At 39.1% G+C, this 20,865-nt stretch overlaps 1 protein-coding gene across 1 annotated transcript in view; it reads right to left on the bottom strand.

The window, feature by feature from the left end:
• Window positions 1–18,195, bottom strand: part of RXFP1 (relaxin family peptide receptor 1) — a 31,761-nt gene extending 13,566 nt beyond the window's left edge. Inside the window, exons 1-5 of the mRNA XM_040582400.1 lie at window positions 18,056–18,195; window positions 5,363–5,464; window positions 4,325–4,430; window positions 2,392–2,463; window positions 670–741 (exon numbers count right to left, since the gene is read on the bottom strand). Of these exons, the coding sequence (XP_040438334.1) occupies window positions 670–741; window positions 2,392–2,463; window positions 4,325–4,326 (146 nt within the window). The 5' untranslated portion in view covers window positions 4,327–4,430; window positions 5,363–5,464; window positions 18,056–18,195. The remainder of the gene's footprint in view (window positions 1–669; window positions 742–2,391; window positions 2,464–4,324; window positions 4,431–5,362; window positions 5,465–18,055) is intronic.
• Between the last annotated feature and the right edge of the window lie 2,670 nt (window positions 18,196–20,865).

Here is a 20,865-nt window from a genome sequence, read left to right as displayed (position 1 = left end):
ATGTAGATACCAGAATCATGGGAAAAGCTGGGAAATCAAGGGTGAGAACTTACAACTGCTCTGGGAAGGCAGTAACAACAGCTGTAATAACAGATAATCAACCACACTCATGGGATGGAAAAAATAAGAGGTACAACATTTTAAAAATTTCCTTTTAAAAACATTGCAGAAACAAAAAACTGAACCGAGCAAAGCAATTTATGTGTCATCTCTTTCACTGAGCATTTCCTTTCAGTTCGAAGCACCTTTCAAAAAGCTGCTGTAAAATAAAAAAAGTGTGCTTTTCATTACTGATACTGGTTACTTTGGGTTGCTTCTGTAAATCAAAAAACAATGTTAGAGAGTTTTCAGCCATCATAAGCTCTCCCTTTTGTTTTATCCCTTTTTCATCCTCTCTGACTTTCTGCAGGGTAACTACCATACTGTCTCCCTCCATTCTGAGGATTTGGGGAATAGGAGCTCACTTGTATTTGCAAAGTATTGCCCTGTCACATAAATTTGCACAGATAGCTCTTAATCTGTCTTTGTTTTCTCAATCCAATTACTGAGTTACAGATTTGGACCATTTTGCAACTTCCCAACACTGGAACAAATAAGAGAGGCGTCCATAGCGACTCTCAGAGCTCTTTCTGCTGCTTTTCCCCTCCGTATTGGAAAAGCAATACTTACAGTTTTGTCAAGTTGTATAAACCTGTGAAAGCACGTTCAGATACAGCTCTGATTTTGTTATTCTGAAGATACCTGAGAAGATACAAAACCAACAACATCTAGTTGGGGGCAAGCATAACCCCCCAATTAAAACATATCAACTAAACAACGCATGTGTGATACTTGAAAAGAAGCTGTCAGACTTGTCACACCTTAAACTGGCAAGATGGACAATGTGACAGTAACCATTTCACAGATACAGCTGCAAATGTGTCTTAAAAGGAATACCGCCAGCACCCCCAAGAGAATTCTGGAGCTCATTCCAAGGGACGCTTGGTTTGCCTGAGATGGAAAATGAAATGGCTGTTGGTGGGTCCTAACCTTGCAGCTCCCACCTGCCTGACCCGAGCTCCATCCAGAGCCCTGCTACAAACAAAATCTTGCACGGCAAATGTCAAGTTAAAACGTGCTTTTAAATTTTCTGTTTATAGTATCAGAGAATTTTCAAAATGCTGCATTTTTAAGATAGCATAACAAAAATGTAAAGTGAATCCTACTAATCTGTAAACTAAAGAATACTAATTTTTCCTTCTGTTTATCTACTTTGGTGAAATGATGAGTTAAAAAATATTTTCAGCAGCAAACATTAAATCCTTTTCAAAGAATTTTAAAGCACTGTAGGGTTATTCTCTAAGTAATATTTCAACATAAATCCTTTGAATTAAATTATAGTTAATAAAGCATCTGGATGCATTCCTATTAAAAAGCAGCGAGAAACATGAAATTCGCTTTTACAGAATCACTTTGTGTCAAACACCGCAGCAGAGCTTTCTGAAGAGCACAGCTGTGGATCGGAAAGGTGTGAGATCAATATTGGAAAGGAACGTTTTGTACAGATAGGTGGGGATGCGTTTCTTTTAATGGAAACATCTTCCAAGGCTTTGAGGTCTTACTGGCACTGAAGCTGTGACACCAGATGGTGCTGCAGCACAGCACAGCTTCCACCAAAGTTACGCTGCAGTGAGTTTTCCAGGATGGTGCTGCAGCACAGCTTCCACCAAAGTTACACTCCCGTGAGTTTTCCAGGATGGTGCTGCAGCACAGCACAGCTTCCACCAAAGTTAGACTCCCGTGAGTTTCCAGGACTATTCGGTGCCTTGCATTGGTTAACATAGGAGCCCTGCTTTAGACTTTTGCATTTCATTCTTAATTTCACTAATTCTCTATAAATAAAAGTCATTACAGGCTATGATTTTTTAACACATACGTCACACGTCATAAAACATATCAGTATTGATTGTGTTGCCATAACAACTTGGCTAGTTGAGGCATCATCAAGCTGGTCCCAGGCATACCAAGCGCCAGGTGAGTGAGCTTCCCACAGCGATGGCAAGTTTAAGTCTCCAGTTTTTTGTTTTGCAGAGTAAATGGATTTAATTTCTTTTGGCATATTACTGTTCATTTTAAATGTAACTTCCTTCAGACATGATGAAAGTTTAGCATTTTTCTGGTATAGTCAATATAAATAAATGTGCAGAGATTATGGTTTTGCAAACAGAGAGATGGCGAATCAAGGTGCTTGAGCCAAACAGGTCACACAATTAGATGAGGCAAAACAGAATTTTAAGTATTTAATTTAAGGGTTGTCACTTAGATGTTAAGCTCTCTGCATGTGTACGGGAGAGGGAGAAAATGAATATTCAAGGCACTAAATAGATATTTTGAATTTAAGCACTCCCTTACAGATTTTTAAGGTCTTGGTATTTCTTGAAAATGTCAGCAGAAAGTTTCCTTAGCAGATTCCTCTGAAGAGACCTGTAGGAATGAATGCACACAGTAAAACTACTCTCCCAGCTTCCTACAGTGCTGCCACTTTTGTTATTCAAAAAGAGCAGCTTTCATATTGCTAAATATAAAAGCAACATGAAACCATCCGAATACGCTACCTCTGTTTGTCTGAGTATTTGTATCTACTTAAGCAGTAAGCCAAATACTTTTATCATCCAAAAAAATTCTTCCATGTTCCCAGAGCAACTAACAAAATAATAGTTAAACCTAGGAGTTAAAAAGATTTGAATGTAAACTACAGATTTATTTCAAACCTCAAATGCATATAGAGCTTACGTCCCAGTGCATGTGTGCCTATGTCCCCATCTCTGTTGGGCACCAATTCAGGTGTCCTGTCAGGAACAAAACCAGTCCAAGGCATGGTTGCATTAGAGGAGTTGAGCCCAAAACCCAGCTGAACCTGCTCATAGCTTTTTCTAGAGCTGGGCCCTTATTTTTGAAGTCTTTGTTGACACTGATTCAACAGCCAGTTTAAATACGTATTTGTCATTCCACATCGATCTGTGTTATGAAGCACTGAGGTGTTTGAACACGGACCCAAGGAGGAGAGCCCCAGCCACGGTGGGCACGGACTGGTACTGGACAGAGACCCGTACTGCTGCTCGGGGGGTCCGTAGGGAGGACAGGTGGTGCTGCCCTCGGCTCACCGCATGGGAAACGGCCTCTCAAGCTGTGATGTGCAAACTAGGAGCAATATCAACCATTCTCTGATCTCTTCTGAAAGTTTGGCTTACGCGTACTGTCCTGGTTTAACCCCAGCCAGCAGCTCTGCCCCACGCAGCCGCTCGCCCACTCCCCCCACAGTGGGATGGGGGAGGATCAGAGGCATAAAAGTGAGAAAACTCGTGGGTTGAGCCAGACGGTTTAACTGGTAAAGCAAAAGCCACACACCAAAGCAAAGCCAAACAAGGAATTCATGCACTGCTTCCCACCAGCAGGCAGGTGCTCGGCCATCCCCAGGGAAGCAGGGCTGTCTCCCATAATGGTTACTGGGGAAGACAAACGCCATGATGTTGAATGTCCCCCTCTTCCTTCTTTCCCCCAGTTCATATATACTCGGCATGACGCCCCATGGTGTGGGATATCCTTTTGGCCAGCTCGGGTCAGCTGTCCCGGCTGTGTCCCTTCCCAGTTTCCCTCCAGCCCTCTTCCTGGTAGGGACTGAGAAACTGAAAAGTCCTTCACTTAATATAAATACCACCCAGCAACAACTGAAAATGTCAGTGTGCTATCAACAGTCTTCACACCAAAACCCAAACACAGCACTGCACCAGAAGAAAATTAACTCTATCCCAGCTGAAACCAGGACACCATGGGTATCTGTATGATGACCCAGCCCAGATTAAATTCTTTTAAATAACGACATATTCAGAGACATCAAATGAGAAGTAGAAAGATTTGCTCAAGCAAGTAGTTCCACTGAGTTAAAGGTTATTGACTTTGTTGGCAGGAATACAGACTGGGAATACTGGCAGGATCATAGAGTAATAAAAAGGTCCTAAGCACTGTGTCTTAAAAGGAAACATTTCTGGAGGTGGAAATGGTTGAAGTTTTCTTTAGATTTCCTGAAAGGGTTGCTAGCTCAAGTCACTGTTACAGACATGAAATGATCACTTCACCCAGAGTTGTATGGTTCTTTTTCAATACTTTTATGCAGGGAAAATCCACACTTAAAACCTTAAAGGACTTGTTAACAGAAAGACACTGTACTTTTGCAAGCACCAGCTGAGCCAACTGGTCATAATCATAAGGCTGCAGTTGTGAAAAGGCTGTAGGACTGATAGCCAGGCCTGAGCAGAGCCAGAGCCCACCCGTCTGCTCTACTTACATCAGAGTTATGTTTGAAGAGACTGCTGGCACAGCACGCAGGTTGGCAGCGTTGCAGAAGACCTCCAGCCCCTGGCAGGTACACTCTGCTGGCACAGCAGCTGCCGCTGCATCACAGCAAGAACGTGGGTGAGGCAAAAAGGGGGGTGGGGGGTGTCACGGGGTGTGGAGAAAAGAGACATGGTGAAAAAGAACAGTGAGCGCACAGACAGACACACCAAGCTGTGTTAAACAGGTATTAAGGCACAGGTTTTTATGTAATTGATTTAGACCTGGGAAGAACCTAACAATAAAGGGAAACAAAAAATTATGTCACGTTCTGACCTTTGTGAAAAAGCTTGCAAAAGCTCCTGAGGTTTAGGCTTGATATAGAGGAATCTGGCATGGATTGATTTTTCTTTTTTTTTTTTTAATTTATTATTATTATTATTATTATTAAGTCCTCTTATATTTACTAACATGAGCACAATTCTGTCCAGGTGAAGATGGGATGCAAATGGGTCAGCAAGTCTCTGCTCCCATTCACCCCTTTTCTGTGCTCTGAGTCAGTAAGTCAGTACTCAGAGCAGACAGCAGTATCAGCAAACCTGTACACAGGAATGTGTGCCCGCCGAAGCAGGTTAGTTTGCAAGAATATTTTGATGTACAAAGAAGTGAATTTGGAGGAATGTTGCCCTCATTTCACTCTGGAAGATGTGTATTTCATGGTCTTTCCAGCAGTATGAAAATATTCAGATAAAGATTTTTAGTGTCCTCCTAATCGGCATATGTTTACCACTTTTCTTACAGAAAATTAATTGCTCTTAGTAGAACTGAAACTAACTTCAGTGCCTTCATTCGTCTGAGACATAAACTGTGGTTTACTATAAATGAAACTATTGTATTTCTCTTTCTGATAAGCATATTTGCTGTGTATTTCTTTCTGTGTATTTCTCCTAGTTTTGCTGTGTCTTTCTCTTTCTGATAAGCATATTGGCTGTGTATTTCTTTGTAGGAATCACCAGTAACAATCACACAAATAATATCTGTAATTACTTACAGCACTCAGGTGTCTTCGTCTGAAACGCATACAGAGATTTCAGTTTATAGTATTTGTCCTTTGTATGTTTATCAAATTGCAGAGACCATCCATTGTTGTCTTCTAATAAAAAACCAAACAAACCACAAATAGGAGACACATTGGAATAGAAACAGAAGGTAGAAAAATACACTAAATATAGTTGCATCGAGTTTTATCTAAATAACATGTTTTTTCCAGAACATTTCATAGACCATTAGCTGACCCTTTTTTCATTCAGCTGGCTCTTCACATGTAAGCTGCATGCAGGAACAGTTTAGTATAACTTCAACAACAGCATTTTCTGTGACGGTTGCACAGAAAAAGTATAATCTTTCACTTTAGAACTTTGTGTTTACGTAGGAGTCTATAACTGAGAGGCAACCATATTTTCCTACCTCCTTAAACACGCTGGTTTGTCCCTTTGTCAGGAAAGCCAGCGTGACTGCTGCGCTGACTGCCTCACTCACGCTAGCGCAGCCTGTCATTGCTTTCCTGAAAATCTAGATGAAGGCCTAATGAACATTGCTTGTCAAAAGAATAGGTGATGTGTTGTAACGTATTCAAGTCAGTATGTTTAAGTGAAGCTTAATATGCATCTTCTTAAACAAAGCATTGTTCCATATTGCCGGTTTGGTCACTGTGCATAGATGTACTGGAACAGCGTGGTTTACGGCCGCAAAGGCAAAAACTGGAGAGCAGACCTTTCCCACAAATCCCACAAACAGGGATTTCCAGATACAGTGGTGCTGGGCACAACTACAAACCTGTTTCTTGGAAATCTGTGGTATATTTGTAAATTAACTGATCAGGTAACCACTTACAAAACAGGGCAGGAATACACCCCCAACCCTCCCCTCCAAAATTAACTTGCCTTCAAGAGCTTTGATCCAATTTTAGTTTTATTAATTTGGCTGACCTCTTTTCAGCTTTGACAACACCCACAGACTTTTAGTTTAAAGTATCTTATTTAATGAATACGCACCATAGCAGAAATGCTCCTTAGGATGGCACTCACGAGCTGGTGAGGCAAAGCATCAGTGCTAATTGAAAGCATTACTTTGTAAGGAGACCTACAGTCAAACAACATTTACATGAGAACTCTCAGGATGGCTCTGCTTTGCTAGTCATTAAAGTCTTCACTTTTATGATATGCTAGCAACAATCTTTCACCCTGCAATTTCACGTGGTAATTGTTTAGTTAAATACAATTCCTCACGGACATTTATCTGTAAATCTTTATATTCACGTAAGCATTGCTACTTTATCTGTTGGCTTCAAAGTAGGCAGGGAGAAATAAAATATATTTACTTCTTTGCAACTTTTCCCATTCTGAAACGGTGTCTCATTTTTCATGTCACATTACAAGTCAGTTGTTTCCTCAGCTAGGTGGGGAAACCACGTTGAGAGCATCTCCTGAAGTCTGCCTGCAGGGTGTCAGCAGATGGAGCTGTTCGCAGAGATGCCTGTCTCTTCACTGCCTTTTCACTTCACAGGGGAAAAATGTACTATACATGCTGATTAATATATATTATGAAATATTAAGTAACTTTAGGCAAACTGTCTTTTATCTCGTTATTCGTTTGTTATGCATAAATTGAAAAGATAAAAGATTCAAGGCAATCCAGAATCTCTGTCTTCAGGAATTGCTCCATTAAGAGAAAAGACAGACTTGAAAAGTGCCACCTTTGCTCAAAAACAATGTGGATTAATTTATGCCTTGCAAGAATGCCAGCTTCCCACTGAGAGAAGATATTTAAACAAATCTTGCAAACTTCCTTAAGAGCACCGGGTATGCCCTGATCCATTAGTAGTTTTGCCAGTTTAGATCGTTAAACTGACATTCAAAAGCAGCCTAATGCATTTTGGACAAAATGAATGGTGTTGGCAAACTTGCAGAAATATTGCTCCTGCCTCTTTTAAATGCTCAGCAGAAGTTCAGTTTCAGGACGACCTGTGACGTGGAACCTGTAGTTGATGAAGCGGTGAGAACAGATCCTTCGCCAGGCAGCAAGAGCCCCACAACCCACGGCCCTGGAGCTGGGGCTGTAACGAGGTTTCCCCTCTCACTATTGCTGAACATGTAACTGGAACACATCCACTGAATTTCATTTGCAAGACTGGACCCAGCAAGTGGGACCTGAAGAAACCAGTGGAATACAATGTAGGCAGAGGAGTGAGATTTAAGAAGAAAGGAACCTTTCATTGAAGATTTTTAAACAGAAATCTGTAAAGATGTATTAAAAATGAGACTATTCTCGGAATGTAATCATACCAAGTAACTATTCTGCAGTCAGAAATACAGTCTCAAAATATTTGTGGACTTTCTAATTCATAGCTACATTAATAGAAAGTTTTATAGACAGCTAACCATTTATCTGCAGATTCTGAATATATAGGTAAGAGCCATAAATTCTAATCCTCCAGTAAGCCAATTAACATAGATCATTTTTCTACGTTTCCCTTCTGACGCTGAAGAGTGGATGGACAAGATTTTATTCTACCTTTTAGTATTTTTAAAATGCTCTGACATATGACAAAGCATGCACAAGAGGTGATCATTTACTGTAATTTTCATCTGCAGAGAAAACAGGTGAGCAGTACCTCCTACCGCAATGGGAGCAAGGGAGCGGTTCACTACGAAGGAGAAGTTCACCAGCATTTGTAAGGAAGTCAAGAGGCAGCTGTGTATTTTTGGGTGGCCATAAAAGAGAAGGGGAAAAAATGCCCAGAGAAGAGAGAAGATGAATTATTTTGTACTAGAAGCATTCCAGTTGTCTGGAGTTTTTGGTCAGTTCATTTGAAATAACGGGCTTTTCTCATGGCATTGATTTTCCTGCCTTCTAGTAGAAATACAAAGGCATATCTGAATATAACAAAACAAGTTATTCAAAATTTTCTGACTTTCCAAAATGTTTGCTCTTGGCCAAGCTTTGCACCCGAGCCTGGGACAGTCTTCATTTTATACAAACTGTTTTGTCAAATCCCAGAAGAATGTGTTGTGCAAATAACTATATTTAGTACAACCATTTGGTGAAGCACTCAATGCCAGAACTGTAAATCACTTGGTGATCGTTTAGAGTTTATATGGTAGGTTGGTGACCTGTTTAACTCTGTTGAGATGAGGTTCTCCAAACACTTTAAGAAATGACTGGTAATAGTACTGGTCTTGAAATCCCAAATCTATCATTTGGGGAGTACAGCTCAGATGAGAAATTGCTTTTTCCCGAGCCAGTCCTAAAATAGATTGTGTTGGCTGCACTTCTGTAAAAAATGAGATCTGAGAAAACAAGGCATCAGCAAATTTTCCCCTACACGGGATAAGTGAAATAAGTAATTGTAAAGTGGACTTATCTGACTACAGATTAATATAGTGTTCCTTGCTAGAAGTTGTCAATTGCCCTTTCTGGTGGGAAAGGAATGAGAAAGAGTATGTTAAGCCTGACAAACTACAGATTGGAATAATCCTTTCAGTGACAGGTCCAAGAAAATACTAGCTTTGCTCAATTAAAGACACATCTCTTATTTAGTATGAAGCTTATGAACAGGATGTTACACATACGACTTTCCCCTTCATGCATTATATTATGCAGAGAAGTGCTATCAGCTAAGTGCATAAGCACTCCAAAGAGACTCTATGTCACCCTTTGGTTTCACCTTTGCTCTTGGTGGTCATAACCCATGGACATATTTCTTTCTGCCATTTCTTCAAATATACTTTCTCTTGCTGTAAGAAATGACTTCAGGCTTATCACAAAGACATCTTTTAGTACAACAAGGAAAACCTGTATCCTCCAGACAAGAAGCAATTCTTTTTAAAACGTTTAAGGTGAAGGAATAGAATTGCCCTTTTCCACAGTGTTGGGGCATACTGATACAGCCTAATAACTTACCCTAAGACCAAAACCACACAGAGATTATACAAAGCGGAGTGTTGCAGTGCCTGGAGCAACTCTGGGAGTGAATTTCACAGCCCCAATTCAGACACCCAAGTGGAGAAAATGAAGAACCTAGACCCAGACACCTACCAGTCAAAGCAATTTGCCACACAAAACCTGCGTGTCACTGCACTTTGACCGCGTCCTGTACCTGTCGGTTGGCACATAGCTTGCCTAATTCTACGTGACAATGCAATCACAGAAACCCAGAGAGGAATTAAATCATTTCAAATAAGGTTCATACTTCCCTGGACTAGCTAGATTACACACTTACAAAAGCTTATTCTTGACTTTAAAACAATTTATTAATCCAGTGCAGCTTCTAAGAAAACAGGCAGGTTCAGATTTCCAAAAGATGAATATCTTCTCCATGTTGTATCTGTATTCCTATGAAACACTTGCAGAGGGGACTTTTGCAGGTTCTATAACAATACTTCTAATCTATATAGATTAATCTGATTTTCTATTTTGTTTTTCTCAAAGTATTTGCAGGGTTTTTTTTAAATAAATGTGACAGAACAAATTAGAATAAGATAATGGCATGAGTACATCCATAAAACAGAGCGCTTTAAAGTTCCCTCAGTAAAGCACTACAGTGAAACCAGAAAAGACATAATTCTAGTGAAAGTTCCTCTTAGTTATCAACAATATTTAAAGATCTCGGTCACAAAATTGATCAAAAGCCTCCAGAACTTCAGCAGAGCTATTCCATTTGCTGATATTTGCACAGCAGTGTAAACCTGATTATTTCAGTGCCATATACTGCGGATGAACGACAATGACAGTGAGAATAAAATTTGGCCCTACATGAAAAATCAGCATGCGAAGCTTGAAACTGATCTTTTGCTGAGTGTTTAAACTGATCTTTGGCTGAGTATTTGCTGTATTTTGAGCATGCTGCTGATTTCCAAGTGTTTCCTTTTTGCTTCATAAACAGAATTTACTATCTAAGGCTCAAAACTGAATGGTGTCTCATACATTTAACTCTCACATTTCAAGTATGATGGAAAAAAAATACTAGGCCAGGAAAAGATGAGATTAGCTATAACATTATTCATTATTAGTATTAATTTGAAATATAAAGTCATCAAGCTCTTCTGCAATGTGCCGAGGCAAAAATGGGAAGCTCACACTCTCTGAAATTTCTCATCCCTTATGAGCAATCTTGTAATATTAAAACATATGTCTTTCATTGAGATGTTTTGAAACACTCCATAGGAATTTAGATTTCTGCCGTGGAAGACTAGAAGATGATTTAATGCCTCTACATGACTGCAATAATCCCCTGTAAGTTTATAGACCTTCAAAGAAACACATATGAAAACAGCATGACAGCTATATAGGTTGTTATTACTTTCATCCTTGAATTTTATACGCCCTTTCAAAAACCCAAGAGGTAGTACATTATAACTAACTCAGCAAGGCACGTCAGCCGCCCGACGCCTGCCCGGTGCGGGGTGACAGATGAGGCTGGCGCTTTTGGAGGCAAATAGATGCAAGACTTCAAACAGCCACTCCCTGCCCCTGCTCTCTCAGAAACCTCTGTGATCTCCAGCCTACGAGCCAGAAGAGCTCAACCAACATCCGGCGTGGTCCTTACAGCTGGGAGCTGGATGTGCCTTTTGTTCGGAGACCTCTTAGGGCTTGGAGTAACACAATGGTAAATACATTTAGCCCGTGAAGAACTCCTCTGGAGAGTCAGAAACATCTTAAATTAAATCTGCATGCCTGTTCTTGCTTCACCGGACTGGAAAAATGTGGTTATGACACTGTGATTAAAAAATAAAATGCAGACACACTACAACCACTGCCTAACTGCCAAAAAACCCGTTTCATGGGACTATCAGAAAAATTGTCCAGCAGCCAAATTTCTAAACAGTGAGGAAACTTTTGCTCTCAAAGAAGCTCAGGCTACTTTGTTCCATTAACTACTCTGCATAATTAAAGAGCCTGCTTGTGAGAAAAGATAAAACGAAACACAGAGGCCCGGTGTTCCTCCCACTGCCCATCATCATGCCAGCAAGCAGGGGGGCAGCCAATGCCGCAGCGGGGGCCGCTGGTTTCGGGTGCCTCGCACATGGTGAAACCACCCTGCCTGCAGAGGTGCAAGGGGTTAGGCCCAATGCATGCAATGTCGTTTTTGGAATTAGTAAGAATTCTGTGGTTTGTATATTTAACATTTTTTATGTTAAAATACTTTTTATTTAATTTTTTGGTTTGGTTTTAAAAATTAATTTTTATTTTTAATATTTTTAAATATATTTTTAAATAATATATCTAGAAAATATTAAATAAATATTTATTTGTGACTTCTGCCTGTCTTATTTTCACAGAAAATTTTCGTCTAGAGATTTACCAGTAGTAAATGACGAACCTATTTCAACAACCGGTTCTGAGACAGCTATTCAGTAGTGTGAAATGATAGTAATCCTAATTTTAAAGAAAGCCTAAACCATATCCACTCAATCCCCAATTAAGTTTAAGAAGAATTAAGGCATTTATTTACAAGAGTTTTGTATCACAGACTGCACGGGAATACACTGTATTTTGTATCTTCTGTTTCTGTGAGAAACTGCAGGAGATCACAACCTAGAGTACTTCATCTCATCTAGAGAGAAAAAAATTAAATAAAAAAAATCACTACCAGCACAACGCTTCCAAACAGTCTTCTCCAGTACTGTTTAGGAAGGCTAGCACATGAGTCACAAACATTGTTTTTCTGGGACATCTGAACTTTTCATTAATTTCCTAATTTAGATAAGTTATGATTCTTTGCTCACTGGAGACAGTGGGAGTGCTTCCCACTGATGTTAGTTCTCACCAGGCCTGGCCTGGCTTCGTAAGACACGTTGTGGTCAAAAGTCCAGGTGGTACGACTGGAGATTTTATATTGGCCTTTTTGTTTGCATTTTTAATTAGAACAGAACATCATAAATCCGACAACTATGTAGATCTTGACTGCATGTTTGGGTACTATCAAACCCTAATGGAAGTTAGGGAAAACTTTTAAATCTGAAAGCAGAATTATTTATAAAAAAATGAGTGCACCTGTACTTACATCCAGGGAATTTTCAGAACCTGTAGCTGCAGGATGCTGATACGTAGTGCTAAATATGATAGAGATAAAGCAGTAGGGCTTAATCTTAGACTTCAAGACATATCATAAAATACATTTTCTGATTGTCCAGGTATGATGTAAAGTCCAGAGTTTCCCCCTGAAAGGAGAAAAGCTCAGTACCTTTTGAGATCTGATTATGTTTCTATATTTCTCCATTTACAACTTTGTACCAAATTAAATTCAAAAGCTGACGGGTGGTTTTGGAACAAGAAACTTAGGAAAGGTACACTGCAATTTACTGGGAGGCTTCTCCCCAAGAACTGGCATTATATTCGTATCACAGCTAATTTACAGTTATGATGAACAAATCATGCTGACTATCCAGCAGAATGGATGGAATATGAAGGTCAATTGCAACAAAGATCTTAGAAGGTCCCACAGGAAAAACAAATATTCAGTATCTCAGTGGTTTAAAAATTAACTGCATGGAGAATTTTTGCAGTACTTTATGATTAGCATGACATGACTATAGAGTGGTAAACTGACCCAGTGATGTATCTACAAGAGATGATTGCACAAAAGTTGTTAGACTGATAGCATCGCAATTTCATCACCACACATAATAGTAGGAAAATTTTATTCAGAGAAAGCTGACCCTTATCTAGGCCAAAAGTGTGCTCATCCAGCCCTCTAAGTAGATGGCATATCAGAAAACTTTAAAAAAGAAAATGTAATTTCTATGTGTAAATTTTAAAATTTAAATACTTAATTTGGGAGCACATTAAGAATTGTTGTTTTCCTAAAGCTACTCAGAGAGTTGGTATTTTAAAAAGAATATCCATAGATGCTTGCTGGCAACGTTTGTCTTCTGTCCAAATTTGTGGAGTACATTTATGTTATAATTTAAGTTTTCACAATTTGTCACATGTCAGAATTTGTTCACCTAAACAAAGATGGACTTTAGGTTAATAAAACACATGTGGACTCAGTGAAAACTACATTGCAAATACTGTTGTTATTTTTATTTTGCATAAATCAACTGTTGTTTTTATCTACTGTTGTTAGCTTTAATTTTGCTTTGTTTATCATTAAGCATCACTGTCAAAGACGAGATTCCAAAATGCTGCTTTTCATGAGTATGTACTTGGCACTTCTGCTATGCCATTGGGCTTCAGAAGGGCTTTGCCTAGTGATTGTTTAGAATATATTAACAGTGATGTTGCAGCAGTCATGTCTTTGATGTAAGAAATACTCTTCACGTGTTTCAGGAACAATTCCCATGCCAACACTGCCATAGCATTAAGTGTGCAGAATTTGTGATTATGCCTAGTATCTATCCATCCTGCCCACGTTTAGAAAAGCAGCAAACACATGTTCTAACCTCCCATCTGTAAACATCAAGTAGCTACAGAATCAAATCTTACAGCTGTAAACAATCAGGAAAAGCTCTTCCCTGGAAAATTAGGCTGAAGCCATTACATTTGAAATCAAATGTAGTCTCAGTAGGACAAAACACTATCAAACTCGCCCTGCTTTGCCAACTTGAGCTTTAATCAAGCTTGGGCACAGAAGGATGCTGGAATTACTACATACTGGTTTTCCACACATTTTGAGTTTTGCTAACAGATACAGAAATAACTCCAAGTGAAACGTGATGCAGGCTAAACTGTTCCACAGCATGCTCAGTCTTTTTAAGAACTCGGTGCTTCAGGAAGGATACGCATGGGGAAGAGAAGCAGGAAAAAATTTACTGCCCTATTCAAGACTAAAAAAGGAAAGCCGTCAAACCCATAAACTTTTATGACAAATCATAAAACTTTAAACAAATATTTTTTATTTTAAAATATCATATTCATGACAAATTTGCAGAGATACCCACTTCTACTTGAGGGATTATGCTTTCAAGTTCAAAAGGTAAGATTATATTCTCCATGCACATTTAAGGTGATCTAGTGATAGTTCCAAAAGTGCTTCCCATCACTTCGGGCATGATAAATTGCCAGCCTCCTCCTCTTATTGCAGTTTACTACATTGCCTCAAGCTCTTCTCCATCAGGATATCACACACAGCATTTTATTGGTTTTGGAAACCCAACTAGGTGAGAAAGGCATGTGTTTTCAAAGACTAGCGGCTTCGCCCTACTGTAACATATCAATTGCAATTCACCTTTATCCAGAAGTGGAAGAAATGCTGAGGTTGAGCTGGTCAACGGGATGCCCACACCCCGAGGTCAAGCACTAACACAGCGGGCTGAGACCTAGAGTCTGTTTCCAGCTCTGCCTACGATCCTAATTTCAGGTCATTTCACTTCTCTAGACCTTAGTTTTATGTTTATCATTTGGACGTGAAGAGCACGGTGGAAGTGAGAGAGGAAGACTGTTTGAAGAAGGTGCCACAAAGCCGATCTTTGCATTCCTGGGCTGCGTGTGGGCGACCATTGCGGCACATCTGCAAATACATCTCTCAGCAAGGGTCCAGTTCAGTTTGAAATATTTATAATCATATTTTGCTGTTACCAGGCATGCAGGGCATGAAACAGGACTAACATTGCAAATCATCTCAAAGATTACAACAAGAAATATCTGTGTAGGAATGAAGTGGGGAATGAGAAAACTTTAGTCATTAGAAAGAAAGGGACAGAATTGCTACAATAGTTGGAGTAACTAGTTTCAGTGTTTTCAGAGGCTCCTCTGATGTTGGTCTCTTTTGCACTAATGTCTTTTACTGCTTGTTTCAAGGGCATTTAAAGACTTCTACAACAAAACTTGGAAGATCTGTGTATGCTTTTTGTGCTGGTTGCTTCTCTGCTTGTTTCATATACTCATGTTTCTTAAAAGAGTTATTTCAGTAGCTGTTGCTGTTAATATTCAGCACACTTAGTGGCTTGTACTGAATAGCTGGACATCACATTTTATTATGTTTAACTACCTGGTTTTGTGTCAAAGAACAGTATTATGGTTTTTAAAACAAGGGGGGTTTATTTCCCTTTTATTCTTCATCAGTATTTCCATCACAGAAAGAACTGCCCATGACAGATTTTTGATCTGTGTTTTCTTATGTTATAATATTAGTTTGTTCATAAGAAATATGCCATACATTTTTCTCTATATATACATTTTTTCTGTAGGATTAAGATAGTGCTTTATTGTTACTGAAGAAATCGTTAGTAAAGTAGTTGATTTACCTAGCTTTGTTTGAGATGCATACATTAAAGAAAAAAGAGAAAAAAAGTATGGTTGAATCCCTTTGAGGGTCTACACTGATTTTTTTCCCTCCCCACACTTGTTGGGCTGAATGTTGTAGACTGGACACCTCAAAGCTCTTATTCAAACTTAAGCAAGATGAAAGTGTGCAAGGATTTACAAGCTGAGCTACTCAGAGTACCTTGTGAATAAAATTAAAATTTCCAGTGGTACTGCATGAAACTATTACTACAGTGGAATAATTTCATTTTGAATTGTTTTTCTGTAACCAGGAGCAATGACTTCAACTGAAAACTAGTTGTAAATACAAAAAATGCATAGAAGGAACCAGATATAACTGCTGGTATAAGGCAGACATACTAAAATCTGCCTGGAAAACTGTAGCAAAAAAAAAGCCAGGTAGTTTCTTTGTCTTGGGAGCTAATCAGTGAGGCTTCCTCTCTTGGATTTTAAGAAGATGAATGGTCTCGAAACAAAGCTATCCCACCAAGAACCCCACACTTACTACAGCTTAGGGGCATCGGAGAAAATCTCACCAGGATATTCCATATTCCCAGGCAAGGAAGAAACTCTTCCTTTATTCAAACAACAGTTTGACTGCAACACCAATTTTTTGAGAAAACATTACTGCTGAATATGACCTTAATGCATTATATCTGGCATACATTTCTAAATGAGAAGATGGGGTCAAGAGATAAAAAAAACACTATAGGATATTTTTCCCAGTAAGGCAATACAATGACTCTTCATCCTCTGTAATTTAGGCTTTCAGAAATTGAGGCTAGCTCATTCTTGAATTACTATACCCAGGAAGAGGATTCAATATCACAGCTGAATTGTCTTGCAAGCGATACTGTCTTGTACACCCCATTATGAAACTGTGTATATCCTAATTGCCATTTCATCAAGCTGTACACTTTCAGCAAGTCCTTGTATGACAAACTTTCTGGTCCTATACAGAAATGAAACATGGATAAACAAATTGTTTAGAGTGCTTGGACTTCTCGAACAAAAGAGGGCACAATCATCAGTGACTTCTGCCACTGTGGGACAAGATAATTAACTACAGCAAAATAGAACAAGAGCCAATTTTGTTCAGGATTTTGATTACTGGCAGTGGAATGTATGTTTATGGTATCAGCAAATGATATCTAACTAGAAAAAGCTACAGGTTCATTAGGATTAGAATTAAAAGTGACTTTCACATGGAGTAAGACGCTGAAGTTTCATAGGTATAACAATAAGATACTACACATATGTTGAAAAATCAGCTTCACAGATACACAACGACTATTTTCAAAACCTCATTGACTTTGCTGAGAAAGCTTGTGAGAAATACCTTTACTATATTTAGTTTGAAATTTCTTTCAGAAAATTTCTTTCCATACACATAGCATGCAAGTTTCAACTGATGTTTTAATTCTCCACCTGCCCCCTGCTCTGATGGCAGCTCGCCTGGCTGGGACCGACCATCTGGCCGCCCTCCATGGCTGCAGCAAGCTGCTAAGGAGTAGGAAGCCCAGTTTCCCCATCTGCCATGGATCAGCAGCTTCTGGAGAGTAGCTCTGAAACATCCAGGCTGTTAGTAAGCTGACAATACCAGTAAACAGAATGTGCTAGGGCAGGTTTTCCCTCCCTGCAGTCATATCTCACAACGAAATGGCTAAGCTCTTGTCTCACAGGATATAGGGTGGCTTTTTCTAGACGATCCCAGGTCTGTGCCACCCTCCGAGCCCTGTCCAGGCGCTCTGTGGGAGATGCTGCTCAGCACAGACTGAAGCTGTGCCGGGGCCACGCTCACAAATAAGCGACACAGACCAGTAAGTGCCAGCGCAAAGCCTGCACCCTGGTTCTACCCAGTTCACATTAAGGCTACAAACAGAGTCAAGCTCACAGCTACCCTTTGGCAGGGCCAGGGGTGACAAGGATCACAACAGCAGGCAGAGGGACCTGACTATGTGTACTCCCTGAGATTCTGACATTTCCAAACCCCAAAGCCTGGTAGCAGTGCAACTTGCACAGCACACTCACACAGGCACTGTTTTCTCCTAAATTTGGACATACATGATTTCTGAAAAAGCTTGAAAATTCGTCTAAATTATGTTTCCCACAATAAGTCACATTAAGCTTTATGCAAACTCTGTTAGCACATACATCTGCCTCTCCTCAGCAGGGATCTTTGGTAGATCATGCACGTCCATTTGCACACATCGAAACAAGACATGCAAACAAGTCCAAAGCAGGCGTGAAATTGGATAACTGACACCATACACAAACAAAACCACAGTCTATCCTTCTTTCCTAGCAAATGGCTTGTTGAGTGGCTTTATTAGCTACACCAAAGACCTGCTGTATCATCTGCAAAACATTTCACTTTCCTATTCCTAACACCCTGCAGCTCTCTACTCATCGTGAGCACTGCGTGGGTTTCCATGACTGCAGGTACTAAACGCAGAGAAAAGTCTCAACCACATACCACAGTTGTCTTCGTCAGCCTGATTCCCGCAGTCATCCTCACCGTTACAGTGAAGTTGTTGGGGCAAACACTTTGTGATATTGCCACATGGAAAGTAGCCCAGGGGGCACCTGACCCCAGCTCCAGAGACAGGATCTTCCAAAGAGTCACAGATGACTAAACAAAAACAGAAAGAACGTGCTTGCTTTAAGATGTGCTCTTAATGTTTAAAGATCTTTGAGATTATGCTTTTATAAATACTCATTTGCATTTGAATGTGAATATGAACTAATAAATACGTATTAGGTCATTGGACATGCAATTACAATAATATATTAAGTACTGTTAACTTGGTAAAAAAAAAAAAGCCTATCATCAGCTAATTAAAATTTGCTTTGATATAAAGCAACTGGGTAATTCCTCCCCATGCAACCCAGTAATAAGATGAAAATGCTAATCATACAAGACAAATGACCTAAGGCCACTATTTAAAAGGATTGTTTCGCTTTGCACTAGAAATTAATTTATTATAGCAAGATACCAGATAAGCTATGCAGATATGGATTACATTAATTTGTGCTGAAATTTTAGACCCAGATAGATAAGTCCTTTTATAAAAAGTCAGAATTATATATTTTAAAATGTATTCTAATTTTAAAGCAATTAATAGATATAAACTGGTCAAGGATCAAAGAACAAGGTAAGCAAGGTCAAATCCGTGATGTAGTTTGCTGAAGAGTAAGATGACATAAAGGTGCCATTATGAATCCTTCAGAAGCATTGTCAGTCTGGTCCAAAAAATTTGGAGATATTGTTCAGAATTTATCAGTTTGAAATTTAGATCTGCAGATGCTCTTCTTCTAAGCCCAGGCTTTTAGGAAGTGATTTCACAGAATACAGGGACTTCATTCAAGCAGTGCTGAGGGGAAGGACAGAAGGATGCTGGTGAGGGACAGCCAGGGCAGCTGGAGGACTCTGCCTGTCCTCTGTTCCTCAGTTCTCTCTACTACGGCAGCTCCACGTACCCACATTTGCAGACGCACGACACCTTACCAGTCCCTCCAGTGCACCCAAGGGACAAATTCTGCCACCACCACTTTTTCCAAGGTAAGTGCAAATGGTCTACTGCTTTTGCAATGGGTTGCAGGGTGTCAAATCAGATTTCTTGTACAAGATCAGCTCCTTTCCAGGAGCATACTGTGGAGAGAGTTTTAAACTACTCTAGAATGAAATCTGTTCAGGCTCCAATATATTGAAAATAGAGAACAGCAGCATCGGCACAGAACATTACCTAGTGTTCTTCATGCTCCCAAAGCTTCGGTAAGTCTGCTTAGCCAAGTACCATTCTGCAAGGGCCTGTTAATATAATTTTTGAAGTACTTTCAAGAAAAAGAGTATCAATTCCTCATTATAGTTAGCATTTGACTTAGTGGATGCTGTCACCAAAAAAAAAAGATAAAGATTCCAATACAAATTATGTGTTAAGTTTCATTGCTTTTTTAAAGCACTTGAAATTCTCTGTATAAACTTCATTAACTGTGATGTGATGCTTGTTCATTGCCACTTCTGAAACATGCAACTATTTTTCTAGATTATTTTCATAAAATAAAGTATAAATCTTTCATACAACTTTCTCAGGTTAACAAGGAATATGTTATTACAGAACATATGATTTTTGTTCTCACTTTTCTCCTGGACTAAGGGAATCACTTGAGACTGAATCAAGTACTTCAGGTTCAAAAGACCTCTCTTCTGGAAGACCTTTCATGTGGTAAAACCTTGATAATGTTTACAACTGTGGAAAATTTAAATATAGGAGCAGTATCTGAAGGAAATTGAGACAACTACTCTGTTATTCCCATATGCAGAGAATTATCTTTGCTGTTAGAAGTGTCCTGTATAGAAATTCATGTATTCCAGCTAATTCTGTATGATTTTGAAAATCTGATTTGCTTTTACATGCAACTGTATAAGCTATGCAACTGCTCGAAGAGACTTTTGCCTTAGTGTCTTATCTCTCTTATATACAGGTACCAAAAATAAGGCTATATTCTAATCCCAGGGTGAATTCATACTTTCATATTGTTCATAAACCTCTCTACCGTTCTGTATTTGTATTAAGACCATTATGTTTAACCTGTTCCAACCTAAAACAAGTAGCAAAAAAAAAAATCTTATGCAGGCATGGTGTTGAGCAAAGAGTACAAGTGTAGTACTTAGTGTCTGAAGTCTCTTGCTGTAAAAAGATAGAAGTCACAGACAAGTAAGGCTCCCTTTGGTGCAGTTTTCTGTCACAACCCGAGTAACTACCAAAACGCTTGGTAAAAGACAACAATACAGAAAAATTAAACATAAATGAAAAAAAAAAAGCCCACCACGAAACAACACTTCATATTTCGTCAAGCCTTTTACTTTACACGCTGGAGACATATTCAGACTGAGCTGAACTTTGTGCTTAACGGGGCTGATCTCCGTGCAGTTTAAATTTCTGATGACAGCATTTATTTTCTCACAGTACTATTCAATGGATTTTCATAGCATCTTCCAAAAATTATTTATACTGCACGGAGTTTAAATTTTTTGGTGTTTTAATTATTTCAGACAATGGCATTTATCTGCTTACAGTACCATTCAATGGATATTCACAGCATTTTCCAGAAATTATTATTTAGTCAAATAGTATTAATCCCTGAACTAATTAATGAATTTACTGTCAGAGTTTAGAAATCATTCTTTGTGAAAGAGTACATAATCCCTCACTGTGTTTAATGTTTTGATTTCTCTGTGAATTTATAACCTTAATCATATCTATCCTGAATCTCTGCATTACT

Source organism: Falco naumanni, chromosome 1 (assembly GCF_017639655.2).
Source record: "Falco naumanni isolate bFalNau1 chromosome 1, bFalNau1.pat, whole genome shotgun sequence".
Lineage (NCBI taxonomy): Eukaryota > Metazoa > Chordata > Aves > Falconiformes > Falconidae > Falco > Falco naumanni.
Note: the sequence above shows the minus strand (reverse complement) of the source record. Positions and strands in the feature narration are given on the sequence as shown.